The sequence below is a fragment of the Callospermophilus lateralis genome, chromosome 6, assembly GCF_048772815.1.
Source record: "Callospermophilus lateralis isolate mCalLat2 chromosome 6, mCalLat2.hap1, whole genome shotgun sequence".
NCBI lineage: Eukaryota > Metazoa > Chordata > Mammalia > Rodentia > Sciuridae > Callospermophilus > Callospermophilus lateralis.
The window spans coordinates 64,838,579-64,860,091 of NC_135310.1; the positions used below are offsets into that span (position 1 = coordinate 64,838,579).

Below are 21,513 nucleotides of genomic sequence, written 5' to 3' on the forward strand. Positions count from 1 at the left end.
GGACTTACAATTCAATATATTTATTTATATTTTTAAAGTATAATATGACCTCAACTCAGTGGAGAAATGGTGTTTATGCAGGTTTGTGTCAATTACATAACATTAAAATTGTCTGATTTTTGTCAGTTAATAGTAATTATGATCATTGGGGTGGTTTACTTTAAGGCAGCCAACTTATAAGAAGAATGGGGCTCTCAAGGCATTTTAACTTAAGTGCTCAACTGTTTTCAGGGTCCATTTTTTATTTTTAGGCACTTATGCAGTGATAGATGAATCTCTGAAGAATGCTTTTAAATTTAAATTTTAAAAAGAAAAAGCAAGTGCAGAACACAAAAGTGTTTTAAAGTATGCCTTCTTTACCAGCAATAGTTCATTTGAAAAATAATGCCAGATTTTTGCCAAGGTCAGTGTTTCCTCACAATGAAGATAAAAATAGATCTGTATAGTGCTCTTGTACCTCTACATAGGTTCTTAAATAATTTTGAGCAGTTACGCATTTATCTAAAGGAAATAAATCAACTGTGAATAAATGCATGTTTACCAAAATGGCTGTTTACAGTGCATTTAGTTCTTATAAAGTTGACATTTCACAGAATAACTTAGTTTGAAATTCTATATAGTTTAAACATCAATCATATCTGGAGACAAAGGAAAATGTGCAATATTTTATAAGTAGGTAAGCTAATTGAAGTGTACCTAATTGAATTATCTGATTAATTTGTAATAGATAAGTTGTATAACATTTTCATACCTTAAGATGTTTTTTAGATTAATCATCAAGTGAAATATTATTTTCAAAATAAAATTCTACAGAAAAATTCTGCTGGCTATGATATACACATTTTTGGACAAGATAGGAACTAGAGCCAAAAGTAGTATTTGATAATTTTATTTGCTATGCCCTAATTTGTAAGATTCTTATCAGTTAAATCTGTAGGTTTTTTTTTTTTTTTTTTTTTTAACCATCATGATGATTGTGATTCTTATTAGGAATATCAGTGTTAGAATTAAAAAATTTGGGGCTTGGATTGTGGCTCAGCGGTAGAACACTCGCCTAGCACCGGTAGGACCCGGGTTCAATCCTCAGCACCACATAAAAATAAAGGCATTGTGTTGTGTCCATCTACACCTAAAAAATAAATATTTTTTTAAAAAAGAATTAAAAATTTTGAGTTTTTCATGTATTTAAATTTTCATATATTTATGGAAAATTTAGAGAAATCACTTCCTTGACATGTGATGAAGTATTTACCTCTAGTGGTAAGATTTTTATAATCACCTTCCATGGTTTAGGAGGTGAATACTATAACTTATACATTATAAGTTAATAATTAGATGTGTAGTTTGGTTATGAAATCTTTTCTAAAATGACACTACCACAAAGTTTATAGATTCATTTTTTGAGACAGTCATTGCTCTGCCTTGGTTATTAAAAATGTCTTTTTTTAAGAAATTCTCTTTAAAAATATTTCTAGTGTATTAATCATACTTGATTTTTGTGAAGTGGGGGGTAAACCACACCATTAAGAGAATAAAGTGAAATCCAAAAGAGTTAATTATAATTAAGATTTGTCACAGGCCCCAAAAACATAAAGATTGGTGTGGAATCTCATTAGTGTACATGTTTTCTACCATTGTAGACTTACCTTTTGTTAGCATGTTTCTAATGGTATTATATAGTAAATTTTTCAAACATAGTCCATTTTTAGTGTGAATTGTTGCTTCAAAGAAACATATGAACTGTAATGGTATTGAGTTTTAGAATTTTTATTTGGGAATTTTTACATAGGAGTTGTGGTAGACCCAAAGTTCCTATAATATTGCTTATGGACACCTTTACATTTAAACTTTTTTTCCCCCTCCTACATAAACTTACTTTAATTTTTTCAAACTTCTAAAATGTACTGAGTATAGTTAAGTATGGAAGTAGCATTAGAGTTATTGGATTGACCTGGCTCTGCTAAATTGGTGTATTTAGGAAAATCACTAAATTACTGCGGCCTTCTATTTCTTTAGCTTGTATGAGGAACAAAGTAGATGTTCTCTTCCAGCCCTTAAGTGCTTCAGGTTTTTACACACACACACACACACACACACACACACACACACACACACACAATACCTTTATTTATTTTTATTTTTATGTATCGAACCCAGTGCCTCACATGTGCCAGGCAAGCCCTCTGCCACTGAGCTACAGCCCCAGCCCAAGTGCTTCAGTTTTAAGTAGAATATGATTGTAATGTCAAATCTAAAAGCAAAAGTGAGCTTTTATTAGCTATCAAATTATGCACACAATACATAATATGCATTACATTTATATTATAAAAGTTTACCAGGTATCATCCATAGTTTTCTTGTATATTAGTTAAATCTGTCACATTCTAATTGTGATAGTGCAAATTATGTGATAGTGCATTTATTTTAAATTACCAATTTTTGTAGAATTTTAGTAAATACACCAGTTAAATAGAGTGGATGTAGGAATACATCATTTCAAAAGTATAAAACTTTGTTAACCATTAAGGAAGCACTTTTCCCTTAAAAGTTTATTACATAAAATTATAAAGCCAAATTATGAAATATTGGATAGTTATTAGAATTTTCTAGCGAAATAGGAAAATAAACTAGTAAACTCTAGTTTACAACAGGTGTATGGGTGAGACCGTAGAGATACTTGGAAAATAATCCCCAGCACTGACCATACACTGCATTACAGCGAACACAACTTTGTTTCCAACACATCTGAGGTTTAGGATCACTGGAAAAACCTTTTGTTGATGTTTGTAGAGAAAAGTACCATGACCCTCTTACGTATCTGGGCCAAACTAGTTCTGATGATTCAAAAAGCCATTGTTTCCTATCAGTATTCAGGCAAATCATTTATCGTCTTGGTTGAACTGGGAAGGCTTTGAAACCCGTGTGGTATGGTGCAAATAAAACCATTAGAACTGTAAATCCATAGTTGCACTTTGGTTTTCCCTTGAATCTGTCACTTCAACAAATATGTATAATACATGCTAAATTTTCTTTTGTGCAGAGTTTTCTGCCTTCATTTGGAGGTATGGTCATGTATTTAAGGAGAGGAAATCTGAAGAAGACATAGCAGCTGAAAAGCCTGCAACCACTGTTAAAGAGGAGGTCAATATTTTAGCTCAGAAGCCATAGGTGGAAAGACTGTTCCTGAGTAACAAACTTCACTCGTTCAAAGAACCTTTACTTATTTGGATCTGCCTGATAGAATAAAATTTTTACCTTCAACATTGAAAATTTGTCAACATCACCTAAGGAAAGGACTTTTATATATTCAAAAGTAAAATGTGGGCTGGGGCTGTTGCTCGGTGGCAGAGCGCTTTCCTAGCATGTGTGAGGCACTAGATTCGACCCTTAGCACCACATTAAAAATAAATAAATGAATAAAAATAAGGGCATTCTGTTCATCTACAACTACCAAAAAAAAAAACCAAAAAACGCTACCACTATTCGTAGCTCCACATGGAAGTTTACCAAGGCTGAATGTCTTCGGATACATAATCCTGTCCAGGAGATTATGTCATTTGCAGAAATTTAAAAGTTTGGGCTCTTGAGCTGGAGATGGTGACACACCTGTAATCCTAGCTATACTGGAGGCTGAGACGGGAGCGTGGTAAGTTCTAGGCCAGCGTGGGCAATTTAGCAAGGTCCTGTCTCAAAAATTAAAAAGGGGTGGGGACTCTGGTAAAACTGCTGGGTTCAAGCCCCAGTACAAAACACAACATTAAGACTCTTGGCCCTCTGATATTCGAGTGCCTTTGAAAGGGAAACTGTTACAAGTAAAGAATAAGTATTTCCATACTTTTCGTGATTTTAATCATTAGGGTCGGTGTCTTACATGGAGACAAATGTCCTTGGGGAGACATTTGTTAGAACTACAAGGGAATGAAAGCACAAATTAGTGGCATGATTTTATACTTAACTGACTATAAGGTTTTCGGGTGGTCATATAGGAATAGTCAGAGGTTATACAGGAGACGACCGTTTATATTATTGGAAGCATTTTATAGTTTCATTTGCATTCACAATTTGCTAGATGTTCAAAAGAACTTGCGACACGTTCATGATAAAAGTAATCATTGAAGTCGGCAGTAGGTGGCGCGAGTGGGTCTCGGAACCTTTCTGTTGGGGATCTTCGGAGAGAGGAACCGGAAAAGAAGTGGGACCCTTTGCCACTATGTGGGGAGGCTGGAAGCTGAACTTCTTTGGGGGTCGCTTTTTAAGAGTGCTTGGGTCTGGGTGCCGGGGCACACAGGCGGAGCGTCTTCGCCTAATTTCCTGGGCGGGTGAGTATGTGCTAAACTCCCTCAGGCAGCCCACGGTGGGGGCCTGGCGGTTCTGCGCAGGCGCGGCGGGACGTTGCGTTGTCGCTGGCCTCCGCGCTGTTTCAACGCAAAATCTGCAGCTTGGCTTCTGACTTTGCCCTGCGTTCAACTCCAGGACCGTGTTATCGTGCTCATTTTTGAAGAGGCTGAGAAGAAGCTAAGGGGTTAGTGGTACTGTCCGGGGAGAAGGCAGCCAGCGGGCGCCCGCAACGTATCCAACGACCTTAGTCTCATTCTGGTTAAGTTCCTGGCCCCAGGAGCCATCAACCCCCTCTGTGATTACTGGAGCCTCAAGGTCGTGCTTTCTTTCTTTTGCAAGGGTCTGAAAGACACCAGTCGGTCTTTCATAGTTAATCGTAGCATTGTATCAGTGTTTTATTTGCACATGTCTTGCTCCTTTTTCCAGAATTTAAGGCAGCTGTATTACTTTTTTGATTCGTTGATTCATTCAACAGACTATTTACGATTAGGATCAAGAAAATAACTATCTGCATTTGGTGCTTGTATGTAACCGTCAAATTATTGAACTCCCAGTATTAACCAAAAAGTTAAGTTCTTCGTTTACATGAAACTCATTTAACGAATACTGTATAATAGGAACTGTAATGGGCCCCGGGAATTAAAAAATGATACGTAAACAATCTCTTCTTTAAAAAATTAATAATAGAACCAAGATCGGGATATAATGAATTTAAAAATGGTAAATCTAATATCCTACAAACAGAGTTGACTAGTTGGTATTCTCATACAGTGAAAAATAGTACAGACAAAAAAAAAATCCACTTGTATTCACATGGAAAATAATTAGGATATACTTTTAAGTATGTAAGGTACAAATCAGCGTGTGTTATGAACTTGGAAATATATGTCTAATTTTGGCAGTGATTGCCTGTGGTGGAGTAGGTGCTTTTCAATAATTTTATCATATATTATATACTTTCCCCAAAAAACTTTTCAATAAACATGTCTTTTATAATCAAATTAAGAATAAAGTCATTTCCAAATTGGGGGTGGGTGAATATAGAAGGAGCATCGAATCTATATTTGGGATCAGGGAAACTTTCTGAACAAGGTATTTATAGAAACTGTCTTGAAGGAATTGGATAGTTAGAAGCAGTTGGAGACACCAAAGGACAAACTTGAGAATCTAAAGTTTGTGGGAAACTGCAAAGTGTTCCTTGAACAGTGTGTGAATGGAGGGCAGGAGGTGAGACGAGACCTTTTAGGCCATGACAAGTTCATGAAGTCTCTTGAGGTTGTTTATCCTGAGGACAGTGGAAATTATTGAAGGAGCAATGTGATCAGTTAAAAAAAAAACAACAAAAAAACACTCCACAGCTGAGATGGAGGCAAGATTGGGCTCCAAACTTAAGAGCAACCCAGACAGGAATTGATTCCTGGGGAAAAAAAGTGTTGTCAGGGTAAAAGTCTGTTGCCTGTTTTGTTAACTCACAGTGTGGAGTCTGCTATAAATGACTTTCAAGTTAATTAAGTGAAGTTATCCCCATTCATTTAAAATCTCAAATACAAGGATTCATATTAGGAAAGTAATTGGTTATATTCTGTTTATTAATACATACTCAATTGTAATAAGGTGATTTTTAAAGCTCTTGAGAATTCTAACAATACTGATGAGTTATAGATTCATTTTCCAGAAATAGAGATAAGAGGAAGGTCAAGGAGTATCAGAGGGCAGATACTATTAAAATCTGTGAGGCACAATTTTATAAAAATACCTTATATTTCCTCATCTATGCATCATAGTTTATATAATTATTTAATAGTATTTCATTTACCTACCCAAAGTCATAAAGAGGGTAGTATTTTGTTTTTGTTTTGTTTTGTGGTACTGTGATTCTCTTGCCTAAGCCTCCCAAGTCACTAAGATTACAGTTGTGTAGTACTATGCCTGGCTAAAGGTTACTATCTTAAAGGTAGACCAGAGAGAGTTGGTGAAAGAGGGAATAACATGAGCAAAAACCTAAAAGTACAACTGTCCCTGTCCCCCCTTTCTTTAGAACACTGTAGTGGATTTGGTCTATGCTATGAATGGCCTAAAAAAACAAGTCTATACCCTTTGACCCCCTTCTGGGGTTTGAGTACACATTTTATAGTCCAAAACCATATTAATCATAACTGGCTGTTGCAGTGATTCAAAACCATAAAACAAACATCATGAGATCTAAAATCATAAGCACAAGGGGGAGTGGGTCAAAATATCCCTAGTTGAGTATAAGTTAAAGAATAGTTACTAACATCTAGACAATCAATCTCTGATAGGGTACACTGTCCAAGAAAAATGGGATCCAAAGAGAGAACAATTTTACATTGTATAAGAATTGCCATTTTGTGGGGCTGGGACTGTGGGTCAGTGGTAGAGTGTTTGCCTAGCACATGTGGGGCGCTGGGTTCGATCCTCAGGACCACATAAAAATGAATAAATAAAATAAAGGTATTGTGTCCAACTACAACTAAAAAATATATTTTTAAAAAATAGAATGGCCATTTTGTGTTGTCAAACATGCTTTGCTAAGCAACTATTGATGGATACAAGAGGCTGGGCTTTCCCATAGAAGAAGCAGCTTTTACGTGATGTGGAGTCACAGGGTAAGACGGAGTCTTGTTTGGTCATTGTCCATATAGCTTGGCCCATAACATTAGGTACCTTTTTTTTTTTTTTCTTTAAGATTCCTTGGGATTTACTATATAGACAGTAGGAACAGTTTAATTTCTGAGAAATGTCTCTGAGAAATATCTCTCTTGTATTTTAGGAAGATGTTGTGTAGAATTGGTCTTTATTTCTTCTTCATATGTTTGGTGGAACTTTCCAGTGAAGCCAGCTTAGCCTGGAAATTTATATTTTAGAAGCATTTTAACTATGAATTCAATTTCTTTGGTGTTCATATGACTTTTCATGTTCTCTCTTTCATCCGACATGAGTTTTGGTTGTTTTTGGTTGTTTCATGGAATTAGTCCATTTTGTCTAATTGTGAAATTTGTGTAGTTTGTAGTACATCATCATCCTTGAAATGTCTGCCAGGTAATTCCTTTAATTCAGTCTTGCTAGAGGTTTATCAATTTTATTGATCCTTGCAGTGTGTTAACTTTAGGTTTGATTTATTGTCTCTCTGTTTTTGTTTTGTTTTCAATGTCATTGATTTCTACTTTTATCATTTCCTCCTTTCTGTTTACTTTGGGTTTATTTTGCTCTGTTTTTCATAATTTTAACTATAAAACTTGATTATTGATTTGAGAACAACATTTTAATATGAATATTTTAGTTCTATAAGTTTCCCAAGTACTGCTTTAAAAACATTTACAGAATTTTATATATGATATATTGATTTTCATTTGGTTCATTGTTTTTTGATTTTCCTGAGATTTTGTCTTTAACTTATGCATTTGTTAAATTTCAGGTGTTTTGCTCTTTCATGTTATCTTTCTGTTACACATTTTGAGTTTGATTCTTTTATAGTCAAAAACATACTTTGTATGATTTCAAATCTCTTAAAGTTGTTAAGATTTGTTTTATGTTCCAGGATATGGTCTATATTTATAAATGCTTTATGCATGCTTGAAAAAATATATACTGTTTTGTAGTTTGGGTGTTTCATAAATTTCAATTATATTTTATTTTTGATGATATTGATGATATTGTTTGATTCTTCTGTATCCTTGCTTATTTTCTGTCTAGTGGTTCTACCAATTACTAAAGGAGGGATGTTGAAATCTTTCAGTGTAGTTATGGATTTGTTTATTTCTCCTTTCAATGCTGTCAATTTTGGCTTTATTTGTTTTGAAATTCCATTATTTTGTACATATACATTGTATTATCTTCTTGGTTTCTTGGTGGACTGTTCCTGTTATCGTGATATAATATCACTCTTTGTCTCTGTTAATAGTCTTTGTTATAAGTCTTTTTTGCCTAAATGTTTACTGAACACCTAAATGTTCTGCAGCCGAGTAACTGATTCATAAAACAAGTTCCTATGTGAATTTGAACGTATAGATTGGGTGAGTGTTTATTTTAGCTACACACACAAACACACACACGTTTTTCCCCTGTGTAAACAGTGTTGAGCATATGTAAAAATTCATTTAATGTCACTAACATGGAATTGACAGAATTTGAACTAGTTTTGAGAAATCACCCCAGAATTAATATTATCCTGTTTTAAAAGGTGACATTTTATATGAGAACATCATTTTTTGTCATTTTGTGCAACATAATGTGACTAAAAAAGCTAATGATGTGAGAAGCTTTTACATTTGCATTACTTATTTTTGCTAATTATAATTTCAGAAATATCTGGATAGAATTAGATGGCAGAGAATAAGACCTTTATTTTGTTATTTTTTGTTTGTTTTGAGTAGACTCTAAAATTGAGTAAAAACTCCTTTGTAATTGAAAAAAACATAGTTGTAATATAACATAAAATTACCGTATAAAATGGAATTTCTTCAGTTACATGTATATCAGGGATTCTTACTGTGCAATGCTTTTCTCTAGACATTTAACTTTTTTCCCCACTTTATTCAGAGAATCAGCCCACTTGGACTCTACAAATTAAACCATGGGTTTTCAATGAATACAAAATCATGTGGTTCAAATCCTGTAGGATGACCTTTTCCTGTTTGAATAGAATAAAAAATTACAGGTGAGTTTATTTATTACTCTGGAAAATATTTACATAATTATATGTTAAAATAGTTTAGTACTGATTCTTTTTAATAAACTTGTTTAGTTTGCAATTGTTCATGTATTTTGATTATAGTAGCTTTTGTTATTTAAATATTCTTAACTAATTTATATTTTAACAACTTTTAGATTTGAAAAATTTCAAGTTCATAGAAAAGTTAAAATATATAGCCCATGCATATCTTTCATCCAGATTCAGAGATAGCTTTTATATTTACTAGAATACTGTATTATTTGAAAAAAAAATGCAGGGCTTAAAATCAGAAACAAATATGACAAGGTGGATAAGTATATATTTTAGGTAGTAAGAATGAGTCAAAGTATGACTTTCTGTATTTATATTTTATAAACCAGTTTCTAACCTTGTAAAAAATAATTGCTTCAGATGAACTCTGATTTCTAAGTGCATTGTCCTATTTCTTTTAAAAGAGATCTTTTGAGATTGGGTGTCTGTGAAGCCATTCTTATTCAACTGAACTCACTGTTATCTGTTGTTAATTAGTTCTTGATTACTAAGACTATGCATTTAATATGGAAAAGGAAATCAATATTCCTAAGATAATGTTAAAGAAAAGTGGCATTTGAATCTTTAAAAAAAAGGAGAATGAATGAATGAATGAATGAATCTAGAATATATTCTCTATATGTAGCTAAGAAAAGCAGTACAAATTGAAGGGTATTACCTTTCTAACTTAGCAACACAAGCAGAACTTTGGAGTATTTTTCTGTACTCTACTGTGACTTCGAACTCAGTGTAGTATCTGTCTAATTTCTGTTTAGTCCCTGTTTGATCTTATGTGATTAAAAATGTTAGGTGAATGATATACTTTTCTAGGCCTTTTCCTTCGATTATTTGACAAATGTCTCCTGAGCATCAACTATGTTCTAGGAACTGTACTAGTCACTAAGAATATAATGGTAAGCGAGACAGTTCATGCTGGCCTTTCATAGTGCTTATGGTCTAGTGGGGAGACAGGCATGACCAAATAATTATACAACCACAGGAAGAAGTGATATAGGAGATAAAATAAGGACACTTGACCCAATTTTGAGGATTAAGGAATACTTCATAGATGACATTTCATTTAAACTAAGAGCTGATGAGGGGCTGGGGTTGTAGCTCAGTGGTAGAGTGCTCACCTAGTATGTGCGAGGCCCTGGGTTCGATCCTCAGCACCACATAAAAATAAATAAATAAAATAAAGGTATTATGTCCAACTATACCTAACAAATAAATATTTAAAAAAAGAGAGAGAGCTGATGAATGAGGAGGAAAACAGGGATGTGGGAAGAAAATTCTAGGCAGAGGGAACAATATATGCAAAGTGCCTGATGAAAGAGCCAACAGCCAGTTCAAAGAACTGAAAAAAGGCCTGTGTGACTAGAGAGGATGAAGAGAATTACAGGAGGTGAATTTGGAGAGGGAGCAAAGGGGTGACCAAAAATTTTGAGCATTATAAACCATACTAAGGATTTTAATCTTTTGCCTAATGATACTGGGAAGCCATAGAAACATTTTATGTGAAAAAATACCATAATCAGATTAATATTTTGGAGTAATTAATCTGTATGCATCATGGAGAACAGATAGGAAGGGGATGAGGTAGGGAGTAGCCAGACTGATTAAAGGGCTGGGATAATAGTTCAGAGATGATGGGAGCTTGGACTTGATGATAGCAGTAGAAATGGAGTAATAAGGTGGAGGCACCTGGGTTCAAATCCTGGCTTCACCTCTTACTTAATCTTTCTGAGCCTTTCTTTTCTAATCTGTAAAATGGGAGTAATCATAGTACCTTCCTTGTAAAGTTGTCTGAAGAAGTGAGATGACATGTACTTGGCATTTAGTAAAGGTTCTATAAATGTAGCTTTTTATTAGATATGACCCAGAAGGCCAAGTTTTATAAAGTTCCGTTTTTAGTTGTAATTTACTTTGAAAGCAAAAGTGAATATATATATGAATAGTGCAATTATAACAAAACTTGATTTTAAAGCATCAAAATTGAGCAATCTTTGTATTTAGAATGTAACAAATTATAAATAAAATATCTTTCTACATAGTTTATCCCATATTACATTTTTTAAAAATAGCACTATTTGCCTGGCTCTTTGTTTTCACCTCTTAGGTCCCCTTGGAAAAGACTGTATAGTACTTCACAGTCCACAGTTGACAGCAGTGAGGTAAAAACCTTCCGGGCCCTGGCTCACAAGTGGTGGGATGAACAAGGAGTATATGCTCCTCTTCATTCTATGAACGACCTGAGGGTGCCATTTATTAGGTAACAGAAACTCCACATCTTTAAAAATGCATCTCGTTTTAAGATTCATCTTGTTTTGGATTCATTTTTCTCTTGGTTTATACTTAGGTTCAAAATTCTAAATTTTAAATTAGGGAAATTCTCTTTAGTGTCCACCATGTGAAATCATTAATTTTTTATTATCATTAACATTATTATTTTATTATATTAACATTATCTAAGATCTAGGCTGCTTCCATAACTCAATTTGGAGCATATTTGGACATATGAGTTAATTAGAATTAGTTCTTATAAAAGGGAGTTCAGGTCCTAGGTCATCAAGGCCATTTTATAGCTACTGACCTGCTGTGGCCTTCAGTTCATGAATGTGCTTCAGTCCATATTTGCTGTGGGAGATAAAGCAAGGCCAGAGACCATCAGGGATTGCATTTAAGAAATAGTTTATTTGATCTTCTCTCCACTTATTTGTTCATTAAACACTTTTGAACAGCTCATAAGGGTAAGACCCTGAAATTGTCATATAATATCACACTCAGATTCTAAAGGAACTCTCTGATTAGTTTTTGCTTGTTCATCCAGAATCAGTGCAGAAAAAAGGGAAATATTATCACTGAATTTGTGGATCACTGAATTAAGGTAGAAAATAACAGAACTGTTGATTACTGGTTCTCAAAATGCAGGCCCTAGACCAGCAAACATCAGTATCACCCAGGAACTCATTAGAAATGCGTATTCTCAGGTCTGGACCTGCTGTTCTAGGGTATTAGCAGTCTGTGTTTCAGCAAACCTTCCAAGTGATTCTGATGCATACAAAGTTTGAGATGTCTATTCAAACTATTGTGACATCTTTATTTAGACATCAAATAAACAAATCACCTAGAGCAGTGCAAGATATGGTTACAAGTTTAGATTTTATTTTCAGCACAACTAGAAGCCATCAGAGGAGAGTGATGTGACACAAATTTTGATACAGAGGAGTCATTTCGATTGTTTGAAAAATGGATTGGACTTCATTTGAATTGAGTACTTTATGTGTATTATAATATCTCAAAGTAATATTATACATTATCATTATACATTATACATGTCATTATAAGAATTCAATTAATTTTATTAGCAATATAGGATAGCCAAATATCTTTATTATATGTAGTATATATTTTAATATAAATATAATTACAATTCATATGCAGTCTGACTTAAAAGTTCACTTTACATTACCATTACGTATATATCTACCATGTGTATATGCACATGTACATATGTTTGTAGGTGTGGTAAAAGATTACTATGATCATCTTAGAAATAAGTTTGCTTTATTAGATATCATCCTACTTGTTCATGCATGAGAATACAACTAATTTAGAAGAGAATTGAAGCCAGTCATGTGGTACATACCTATAATCCCAGTGGCTCAGGAGGTTGATACTAGAGGATAGCAAGTTAAAAGCCAGAATCAGCAACTTAGCGAGGCCCTGAACAAATTTAGTGGACCCTATCTCAAAAATAAAATGGACTGCAGATGTCGCTCAGTGGTTAAGTACCCCTGGGTTCAATCCTTAGTACCACCCTCCCCCGCCACACACACAAAAAAGGGCTCAGCTTGTAACTTAATGGTAGAGTACCTGTGTAGCAGCACATGGAGGCACTAGGGTTGATCTTCAGTCCCACATAAAAATAAATAAAATAAAGGTATTGTGTCCATCTATGACTAAAAAAAAAAAAAAAAAGGAAGGGAATATGGACAACTTTTGTAAATATAGATCTCTTCTCCTTTTTTAAAAATATTTTTAGCTGTTGATGAACCTTAATTTTATTCATTTATTTATATGTGGTACTAAGAATTGAACTCAGTGCCTTACACAAGCTAGGCAAGCACTCTACCACTGAGCCACAACTCCAGCCCTCTTATCTTCTCCTTTTAAGTCCTATAAAATAACCTAAATTGCTGACCTAAAGTGGTCTAGCAAGTACTGATGATATAGCCAATAGACATATTTGTATCCCATCCTGTTGCTACAATTTGATTCAATAAATATTTGAATAAAATTCCTGTGAAATAACCTGTTTGCTGATAAAGGTCTAACAAGTACTGATGATGTAGTAGGTGCCTTGCATTTGTATCTGTTCTGTTGATTCAGTTTAATTAAAGTATTTTAATAAAATTAGGTTAATCAAAGCAATCTAGATTATTTTTCTTTAGATTATCACTGAAGCAATAATTAAGTCATAATTACTACTAGATTCTGTTTTAGAGCTTTGCTCTAAACTTTCTACTTTTGATTATTGAAAATGTTTTATAAATTTTTTTCTTTCCACTTTTTAATTGGTACATTATAGTTGTACATATGGTGGGAAATGTTGTTACACATTTGTACATACGCATAATATAACCATATAATTTGGTCAGTATCACTTCCCAGCACTTCCCCTCTCCCTCCCCTCCTCCCACCTTCCAGACCCTTTTAGCTACTGATTTCACTTGAATTTTCGTAAGATCCCTGCCCCACTTCACCTTTCTTTTCCGTTTTTCTCTCTAGTATATTTTGTAAATTAAAAGTCATCTAATGCTGAAAATAAAAGATCTATTTATCCAAAGTTAATAACCTATTAAAAATGGGAATTAACAGTTCCTTGAAAACTGTATGCTTTGAAGACTTTTTGTTGATCGAATTGATCATTTATTTTTATATATTTTGAATTTTTTTTAAAAGAGACAATCTTTTGAAAACAGTTGCTAATCACCAGCTAGGAAAACCTTTGTCTGGGATGAAGATTCTTGATGTTGGCTGTGGTGGTGGATTATTAGCTGAAGTAAGTGACTTACTTTTCTGTCATTTTTAGCTGGGAAAAAAAATTGAGAAGTGGGCTTGTTGCATCATTTATCCTTTTTACGAATAGTGTTATTAATTTTTTAAAAACTAAAACTCTCAGAAAATTATACTGAACTTTTTGTTGTTAGTGATGGTAGTGGTAGTTTTTAATAAAAAATGGGGCATAGGTAATTCAAATACCTTTGTGTGATCTCTTCTGTCTTAAGAAATTAGATAGTTTCTATTGATTTAAATGCAATGATAGGTTGTCCTTTTGTACTTGTTTTAATAACAAAGCTATCAGCATTTTACCTACTTGTAGGATTCTTTCTTTCTTAGGTGCTGTAGAGTACTTCGAAGAGTAGTCATCCTTCCTGTGAAGAATATATGCTTTAGTTTATAGTAAATTTACGCCTTGCAGCTATATTGTATTCTGTCAACATGGGGACTTTTTGTTATTTGATCTTTGAAATATTTTAAATAATAGTAGAGGATATAAAAGTCTTAAGATTCAATGGAATGTGATAGTGTTGAGGTCCATAACTCAACCAAGTTTATAGTGTGACTAACAGTCCTTTGATATGCGATTAAGTTCCTACATGCACAGAAAACCTGCTCCTGACCTGGAAGTGGGCTAGTTTCTTTTGACATTAATTATAAAAGTTCAGAAAGCCTAAAATATGTGAATTAAGGATATGTGGTGTACAAATTATAAATTAATAAGATTTTACTGTGTGTTCTTCATCTTGTTCAGTGTATTGTTGCAGAAATTATGTCTCTAAGTTAAGATGATGGGACATACTTTTAGCTTATTGACTAACCTTGTTTAATAGAAACACTGTATAAGTTTTGATTAAAATTAAGACTGTATTTAAATATTTGGGAATGTCATGGGAAGTATCCAGATGCAAAAGGTGAACAAATAATTAGCTATGAATTATTTCTAGGGCTTGGGATGTAGCTCAGTGGTAGAGGGGTGCTTACTGTGCATAAGACCCTGGGTTTGACCCCTAATACCACATATTCATACATACAAAATCAAATCTGGTCAGTCACAGGAAAAAACTATAAAGAAGAAATTGGTTACTAGAAACAATAGCTGTTTTTACCATGGCGTGTTACATTTATTGCATTTCAGATATTTAACACTGTCCTACATTTATGTAAATGTACATTTTGATTGTTGTTCTTACTTTTAAGCTTTTTATTATGGAAAATTTCAACTGTATACGAACTAAAGAAAATAGTATATGAACCCATACACAAAAATGATCTTCAGTAATTATCACTTTGTGGTTAATCTCAGTTCATTTTTGGTAAGCTTTTTATTGCTAACATGTGTTCTTTTTTCTTCCTAAGAGTAACTTTTTTATGCCATTAGCCTCTAGGGCGATTAGGTGCTTCAGTTGTTGGAATAGATCCTGTGGATGAAAATATTAAAACAGCACAGCACCATAAATCATTTGATCCAGTCCTGGATAAGAGGATAGAGTACAGAGTATGTTCTCTGGAAGAAATTGTAGAAGAGAAGGCAGCAACATTTGATGCTGTTATAGCTTCTGAAGTTATAGAACATGTGAATGATCTAGAAACATTTATACAGTGCTGCTGTCAAGTGTTAAAAGTAAGACTTTCAAAATCACTTGTTTGCTTTCTCTTGTGAGTGCATGTGTATATCCATAACGTTAATATGTTCGATAATACTTCAACAGTCTAGCAGATAAACTGTAAGAGAGAAGAAACCAAGAATCCAGGATTAGGAGATAGCCTCTGTGCTGGTAATTACTTCTGCCCCTCAGATTGCCCTCAATATGGGGTTTTCTAGTGTTCTATTAGTATATTGATGTCAGGATCTTGAAAACAAATATTGGTGCTAAACACTGGAAAAATAACAAATTCACATTTATAGTGGTATTTTTCTATTGATCTATATTATAGTCTGGATTAAATACTTAATAGTTATCATATGATAATTTACCAAGAAACTGATTTGCAAATCAACAAAAGCAATGATTAGCATAAATTTACTTAAATAGTATTTGTTAAGTAAACCTGTGTTTTCAGTTTATGAAAGGATCACTTTATACATATTATTTTGCTTGATCTTATCTACAGCCAGATGAGGAAGGAGAGATGGGAGTTATCATCTTTGACTTTTGAGGACTGGGAACTGGTGAGATGTCAAAGCTGTTAGGTGGGGTTTAAGGCTAGATCTTTTGATTCCAAATCTGGTTCTTCTCATTATTTATTATGCTTATATAATTTGCCACAAATTTAGTCCTCCAAATGTGGTTCCAATATGTTAAAAATAATTTATTTAATGTTTTAAAAGATAATTTTGGGGGTAGGTATTGGGGATTAAACCCAGGAATACTAGTTGCTTCCACTGAGCAGCATCCCCAGCTCTTTTTATTTTTCATTTTGAAACAGAGTTTCTTTAAATTACTGAGAGCCTCACTAAGTTGCTTAGGCTGGCCTTGAACTTACTCCTTCCTTAGCCTCCCTAGTTGCTGGAATTACAAGCCTGTACCACTATGCTCAGCTTAATATCTTTAATGTGCTATTATTATTAAGGTTTTGACTGTATTGTTTACGTATTTAAGATGTAACACCTTAAGGCCAAAAGCTAAAGGAATGAAATACTCATCCCATGTCCAAGTAGAGCTTTTTTTAAAAAAAAATATTTTAAAGAAAGTTTAGATTTATAGAAGAATTGCGAAGAGAATACAGAGTTCTCTTCCACTATTTTCACTTTACATTAAAGACTCACATCATAAGGGTAAGAACTAGGGTTAGTCAAATGAAGGGCCTAGGGCATAAAATTGAAGGAGGCAGCTATTAGGTGCCAGCCCTGCACTGCACTGCATACTGGAAGGGACTGCCTGTTATGTGCCCTAGAGCCTCACTTGCCTCGCCATAATTCTGTACCTGCACATAACCCCTGGCACATAAATAAGCCATGACATTGGCATTATGCTTATTAACTGCACAATAGAGCTTGTTAAATTTCATTAGTTGTTCCACTAATGTCATTTTTCTGTTATGGATCCTATTAAGGTTCCTGCATTGCATTTAGTTACCATGTTTCCTTACTCTCCTTCAATCTGTCAGTTTCTTGGTGTTTTCTCTTACATGGAGTTTTATGAGGCTTATCCCTTATTTTTCAATTAAAACACCTCAATTTTTAAAAAGTTTAAAATTCTCTTTTGGTGATACTGAGGATTAAATCTAGAGGCATGCTCTGCTACTGAACTACCCCTCCCTGCCCCCCCGCCCTAAGTCCATATATGATTCTTTTTTTTTTTTTTTAAAGCTGGAGACTTAACTAAGGGATGTTTTACCACTGAGGCACATTCCAGTTCTTTTTATTTTTTATTTTCCTAAGTTGCTGAGGCTGTCTTCCAACTTGCAATCTTCCTGCCTCAGTTGCTGGGATTACAGGTGTGCACTACTGCACCCAGCATGATTCTTAAAATGCTAAAGTTTTACAGAGAAAAGTTAACGTGACAATGTAGTATGAGGTATTCCAGTGTTTAAAAGCACACACTGATATTTCAGGGCCTGCTCCTTTTTATTTTTGATTTGGGATGGTATTTGAGATATATTGTCTCTTCCCTGCCCGCCCCCGGCCTTATATATACAGAAAGAGTAATATGATTATTTTGAAAGGAATCTTTGGCATCTTATCCTCATCACACTAATAAGAAAGCATTAAAGAGGGAGAGAACATTAATGTCCTTTCTGTTTGTGATACTAAAAATAGAAACACCATAAATGTAGTTAAAAAAAGGGGGAGACTAAATAGCCCCTAATTGCTTTGTATTCATCTAAGTGTTTATCTTGATCTGTTCATAATCTTTGTACAAATGAAATCAAAGCCAAAACAAACCAAAAAAATTTAAACTTTAATATTTGAATGTTCAAACCTTAACATTTGAATGTTTTGAACTGAAGACACTTACTGGCAAATGTACCCATGCATAAGATGTGTAGCTTTGGGCTGTACCAAAAAATTTAGACTTGGCACCCAAGAGGAAGCAGTTGTGACATGTTAGAATGTAAATGTGAACTTGTAACAAAGAAGAACATCTTATTTTTGTATTTTATTTTAAAGTATTTGATGTGTACAAAAGAATATATGTAAAATAATATGTCAGTAATGTGTGATTTTTAAGAGTTATAAACCCTATTGTATAGATTCAGTGAATCTGAGTGGCTTGCCTCAAGTAGTAGATTTCCCAATAGAAAAAATAGTATTTTGGTAAATTATATTTTATTTATACTAATGTATCTTAACTGCACTTAAATTCTTGAAGGAAGGAAAAGCTTTTACCTAACTGATACTCCTAACTTTTTAAATTTTACTTTAGTACAATTTTACCCTTATATAATTTTGCTTCTTTTAGCCTGGTGGTTCTTTGTTTATTACTACAATCAACAAAACACAACTGTCCTATGCTTTGGGAATTGTTTTTTCAGAGCAGATTGCAGGTATTGTACCAAAGGGTACTCATATGTGGGAGAAGTTTGTTTCACCTGAAATGCTAGAAAGCATTCTGGAATCAAGTAAGTATTATTTTTTTTTCCAATTTTCACAGCCTAACTGAAACTTTAAAATGTACCTATAATTATTAATCACATAACCTAGCACTTAATTAAACAGGTTATTATTTTTTGGAGTTGGTTTTATCTCAACTATGTCATCAACTTTTTGAAGTTAGAATTAAGTAGATACTACTTTTTTCTCACCTGTGGCATCTAACCCAAGGCCAAGCAAATAATAGATGATTAATGATACTTTCTGGCTATTTAGTCCTCGTTTGCTTAAGGATGAGATGTTTGTACCTCATCCTTAAGCAAACGAGGACTAAATATTATACCCCAGTTATCTATTTTTCCTGATTCTTCTACATTTAGATGTATTTTGAACTTCATGTCTTTTAATGTTTTACATTACTTATAACATATTATTATTATTATTTTACCTTTTTCTGGCCTGCATATTCCTTAAAGGCAAGATTATATCTCCTTATTGTATTTCTTATCATGTCTTGCTCTTGCTTTACATATAGAGAACTCTCAATGTGTTGAACTCCTGTTAAGTAGTTCGTGTTTCTCCATTCATTTATTTGACTTCTTCTTCTTTTTTTTTTTTTTTTTTCTGTAATCGGAATTGTACTCAGGGGCACTTTACCACTGAGGTATAGCCCCAGTCCTTTTTATTTTTTATTTTGAGACATCATCTCACCAAGTTGCTGAGAGTCTTGCTAAGTTGCTGAGGCTTGCCTCAAACTTGTAATCCTCCTGTCTCAGTCTCCCAAATTGCTGGGATTCTAGTCATGTGCCACCACGCCTGGTTGGCATTTGGTATTCTTGTTGAGTATTTCGATTCCTTCTTTCTGATACTTTTTATTCATAGAACATCATATCAATAAAATTGATTTTACTTGGAATATTATCAGTCCCTAGGAATGTAGTAAGTTCTGGAGAGTTCTGTGAGTACTTTTGTTGAAAATAAAGTAGAAAAAAATATTTTGCAGAAGCTTTATGGGAATAATCTGATGAAGATATTTTCTATAACAGCTAATATTTATTGAATACTTACCAAATTCCAAACCCTCTGCTTCTTTATGCACATATCTCTTCCATTTCTAACAATTCTATGGTAAATGGTTCGGTACATGTGAGAAAACTGATTCAGAAAGGAAAGTGACTTGCCTGTAGTCACCATATAGTAGGTACCAGAGCTGGGATTTTAAACTCAGGCAGTGTGCTTTAGAGAATGTTTAATACAGTGAACTATCATCTGTACATGGTTACAAAGTATTTTTGCCCGTTACATTAAAAATCCTTTGTTAATATGAAGAGTGAAAGGAGATTATTGTCAGTTGGAAGGTATTTATTAAACCTACATTTTTTGATATTTTTTTCAGATGGTCTGTCAGTTCAAACTGTGGCAGGAATGCTGTATAACCCCTTCTCAGGTTACTGGCATTGGAACAAAAATACCAGCCTTAACTATGCAGCTCATGCTGTGAGATCCATGGTACAGGAACACACAGTGCCTGCTGCTAATGCTGCCACCAGCGCAGGTGTGCACGAAGAGCTGAAGAAATGAATTGTTTCTGAGGACTGTAGTATTAGGGCTGAAAGTCTGATGTTTACAGATTCAAAAAATGTACAACTTATATTTTGAGAGAGAATCGTAAATAAAAGAAGGTCGTTAAAAGAGCTAAATCTTTGGATAAAAGTTTTTACGTCATCTAATAGTGACTTTCAAAGGATTCTATTGATAAAAAAGTTTTATCACTTTTGTTATATAAATAGGCTATGCATGTTTCATTGTATCTTCCAGAATACATCCCCCAGCTTCCCACATACATACATACTTCCCACACGTATACACATATATTTATGCTGTCATTTATTTTAACTTAATAAGGAATCTACATCATATACATTTCTTTTATTTGGTTTATTTAAAGGCTGTTTGCTCCAGACTGATGAAAACCAAATGTAGTTATCACTTATAAGAAAATAAAATGTTTTTTTCTTTAAATTTGACTTCATTGGAAAGCAAATGAGATGTTAAATATGAACTGGATTTGGACTCAGACATTAAAATCAAGATGTTCACATTATGATGAACATACTTCTGTGTACAGTTCCTTAAAAGTTTTATGGTCCTTTAAAAAATAATTAGTGCATTTTAATACACAGAAAAAAGGGTCAATATGGCATATTCCTATCTGCATATAACATAGCTTGGTCATATCTACTCCCTGCTTTTATCCTTCTTTTTTCCTCCCTTCCTCTATCCTCTCATCCGCTTCCTCTTCTTTAAGAGTCTCTTTGCTACTTTCATGTCATTTTTTTTCCCTAGAATCCACATGGGGGAAAACAGATGATACTTATCATTCTGCGTTTGGCTTAATGTTATGATCTTCAGTTCCATCTATTTTCCTGAAAATGACATGATTTCATTCTTTATGGCTGAATAATGCTCCACTATGTATATATACAACGTTTTCCTTATCATTTATCTATTCATAAAAACTGCTGATTCCAGGGCTGGCATTATGGCTCAGTGGTAGAGTACTACCTCGCATGCATGAGGCTCTGGGTTGGATCCTCAGCACCACATAAAAATAAAATAAAGACATTGTGCCCACCTAAAACTAAAAATATATTTTTAAAAACCCTGCTGATACCATACCTTCACTATTGTGAATTTTGCTGTGATAAACATCAGAATGCAATTATCTCTATAATATATTGACTTTAATTCCTTCATGTATATAATAAGGAGTTGTATTCCTAGATCACATGTTAGTTTTATTTTTAGTTTTTTGAGGAACCTCTGTACTGATTTCCATAGTGGCAATTTA

General features: G+C 33.7%; 1 protein-coding gene across 4 annotated transcripts; it reads left to right on the forward strand.

Annotated features, from left to right (window-relative positions):
* The first annotated feature begins 4,158 nt into the window (after positions 1–4,158).
* Positions 4,159–20,766, forward strand: Coq3 (coenzyme Q3, methyltransferase). 4 transcript variants are annotated; one of them, XM_076858409.1, is made up of 8 exons: positions 4,431–4,653; positions 6,856–6,965; positions 8,899–9,016; positions 11,181–11,333; positions 14,027–14,126; positions 15,507–15,749; positions 18,532–18,691; positions 20,059–20,766. In XM_076858409.1, exons 3-8 carry the CDS (start codon positions 8,958–8,960, stop codon positions 20,241–20,243), a joined length of 900 nt encoding a protein of 299 aa, XP_076714524.1. In that variant the 5' UTR covers positions 4,431–4,653; positions 6,856–6,965; positions 8,899–8,957; the 3' UTR covers positions 20,244–20,766. The 4 variants fall into 4 exon arrangements, with proteins under 4 accessions (XP_076714523.1, XP_076714526.1, XP_076714524.1 ...); XM_076858408.1 differs by lacking the exons at positions 4,431–4,653; positions 6,856–6,965 and adding an exon at positions 4,159–4,319; XM_076858411.1 differs by lacking the exon at positions 6,856–6,965 and having other exon boundaries at positions 4,383–4,522.
* Positions 20,767–21,513: the final 747 nt, after the last annotated feature.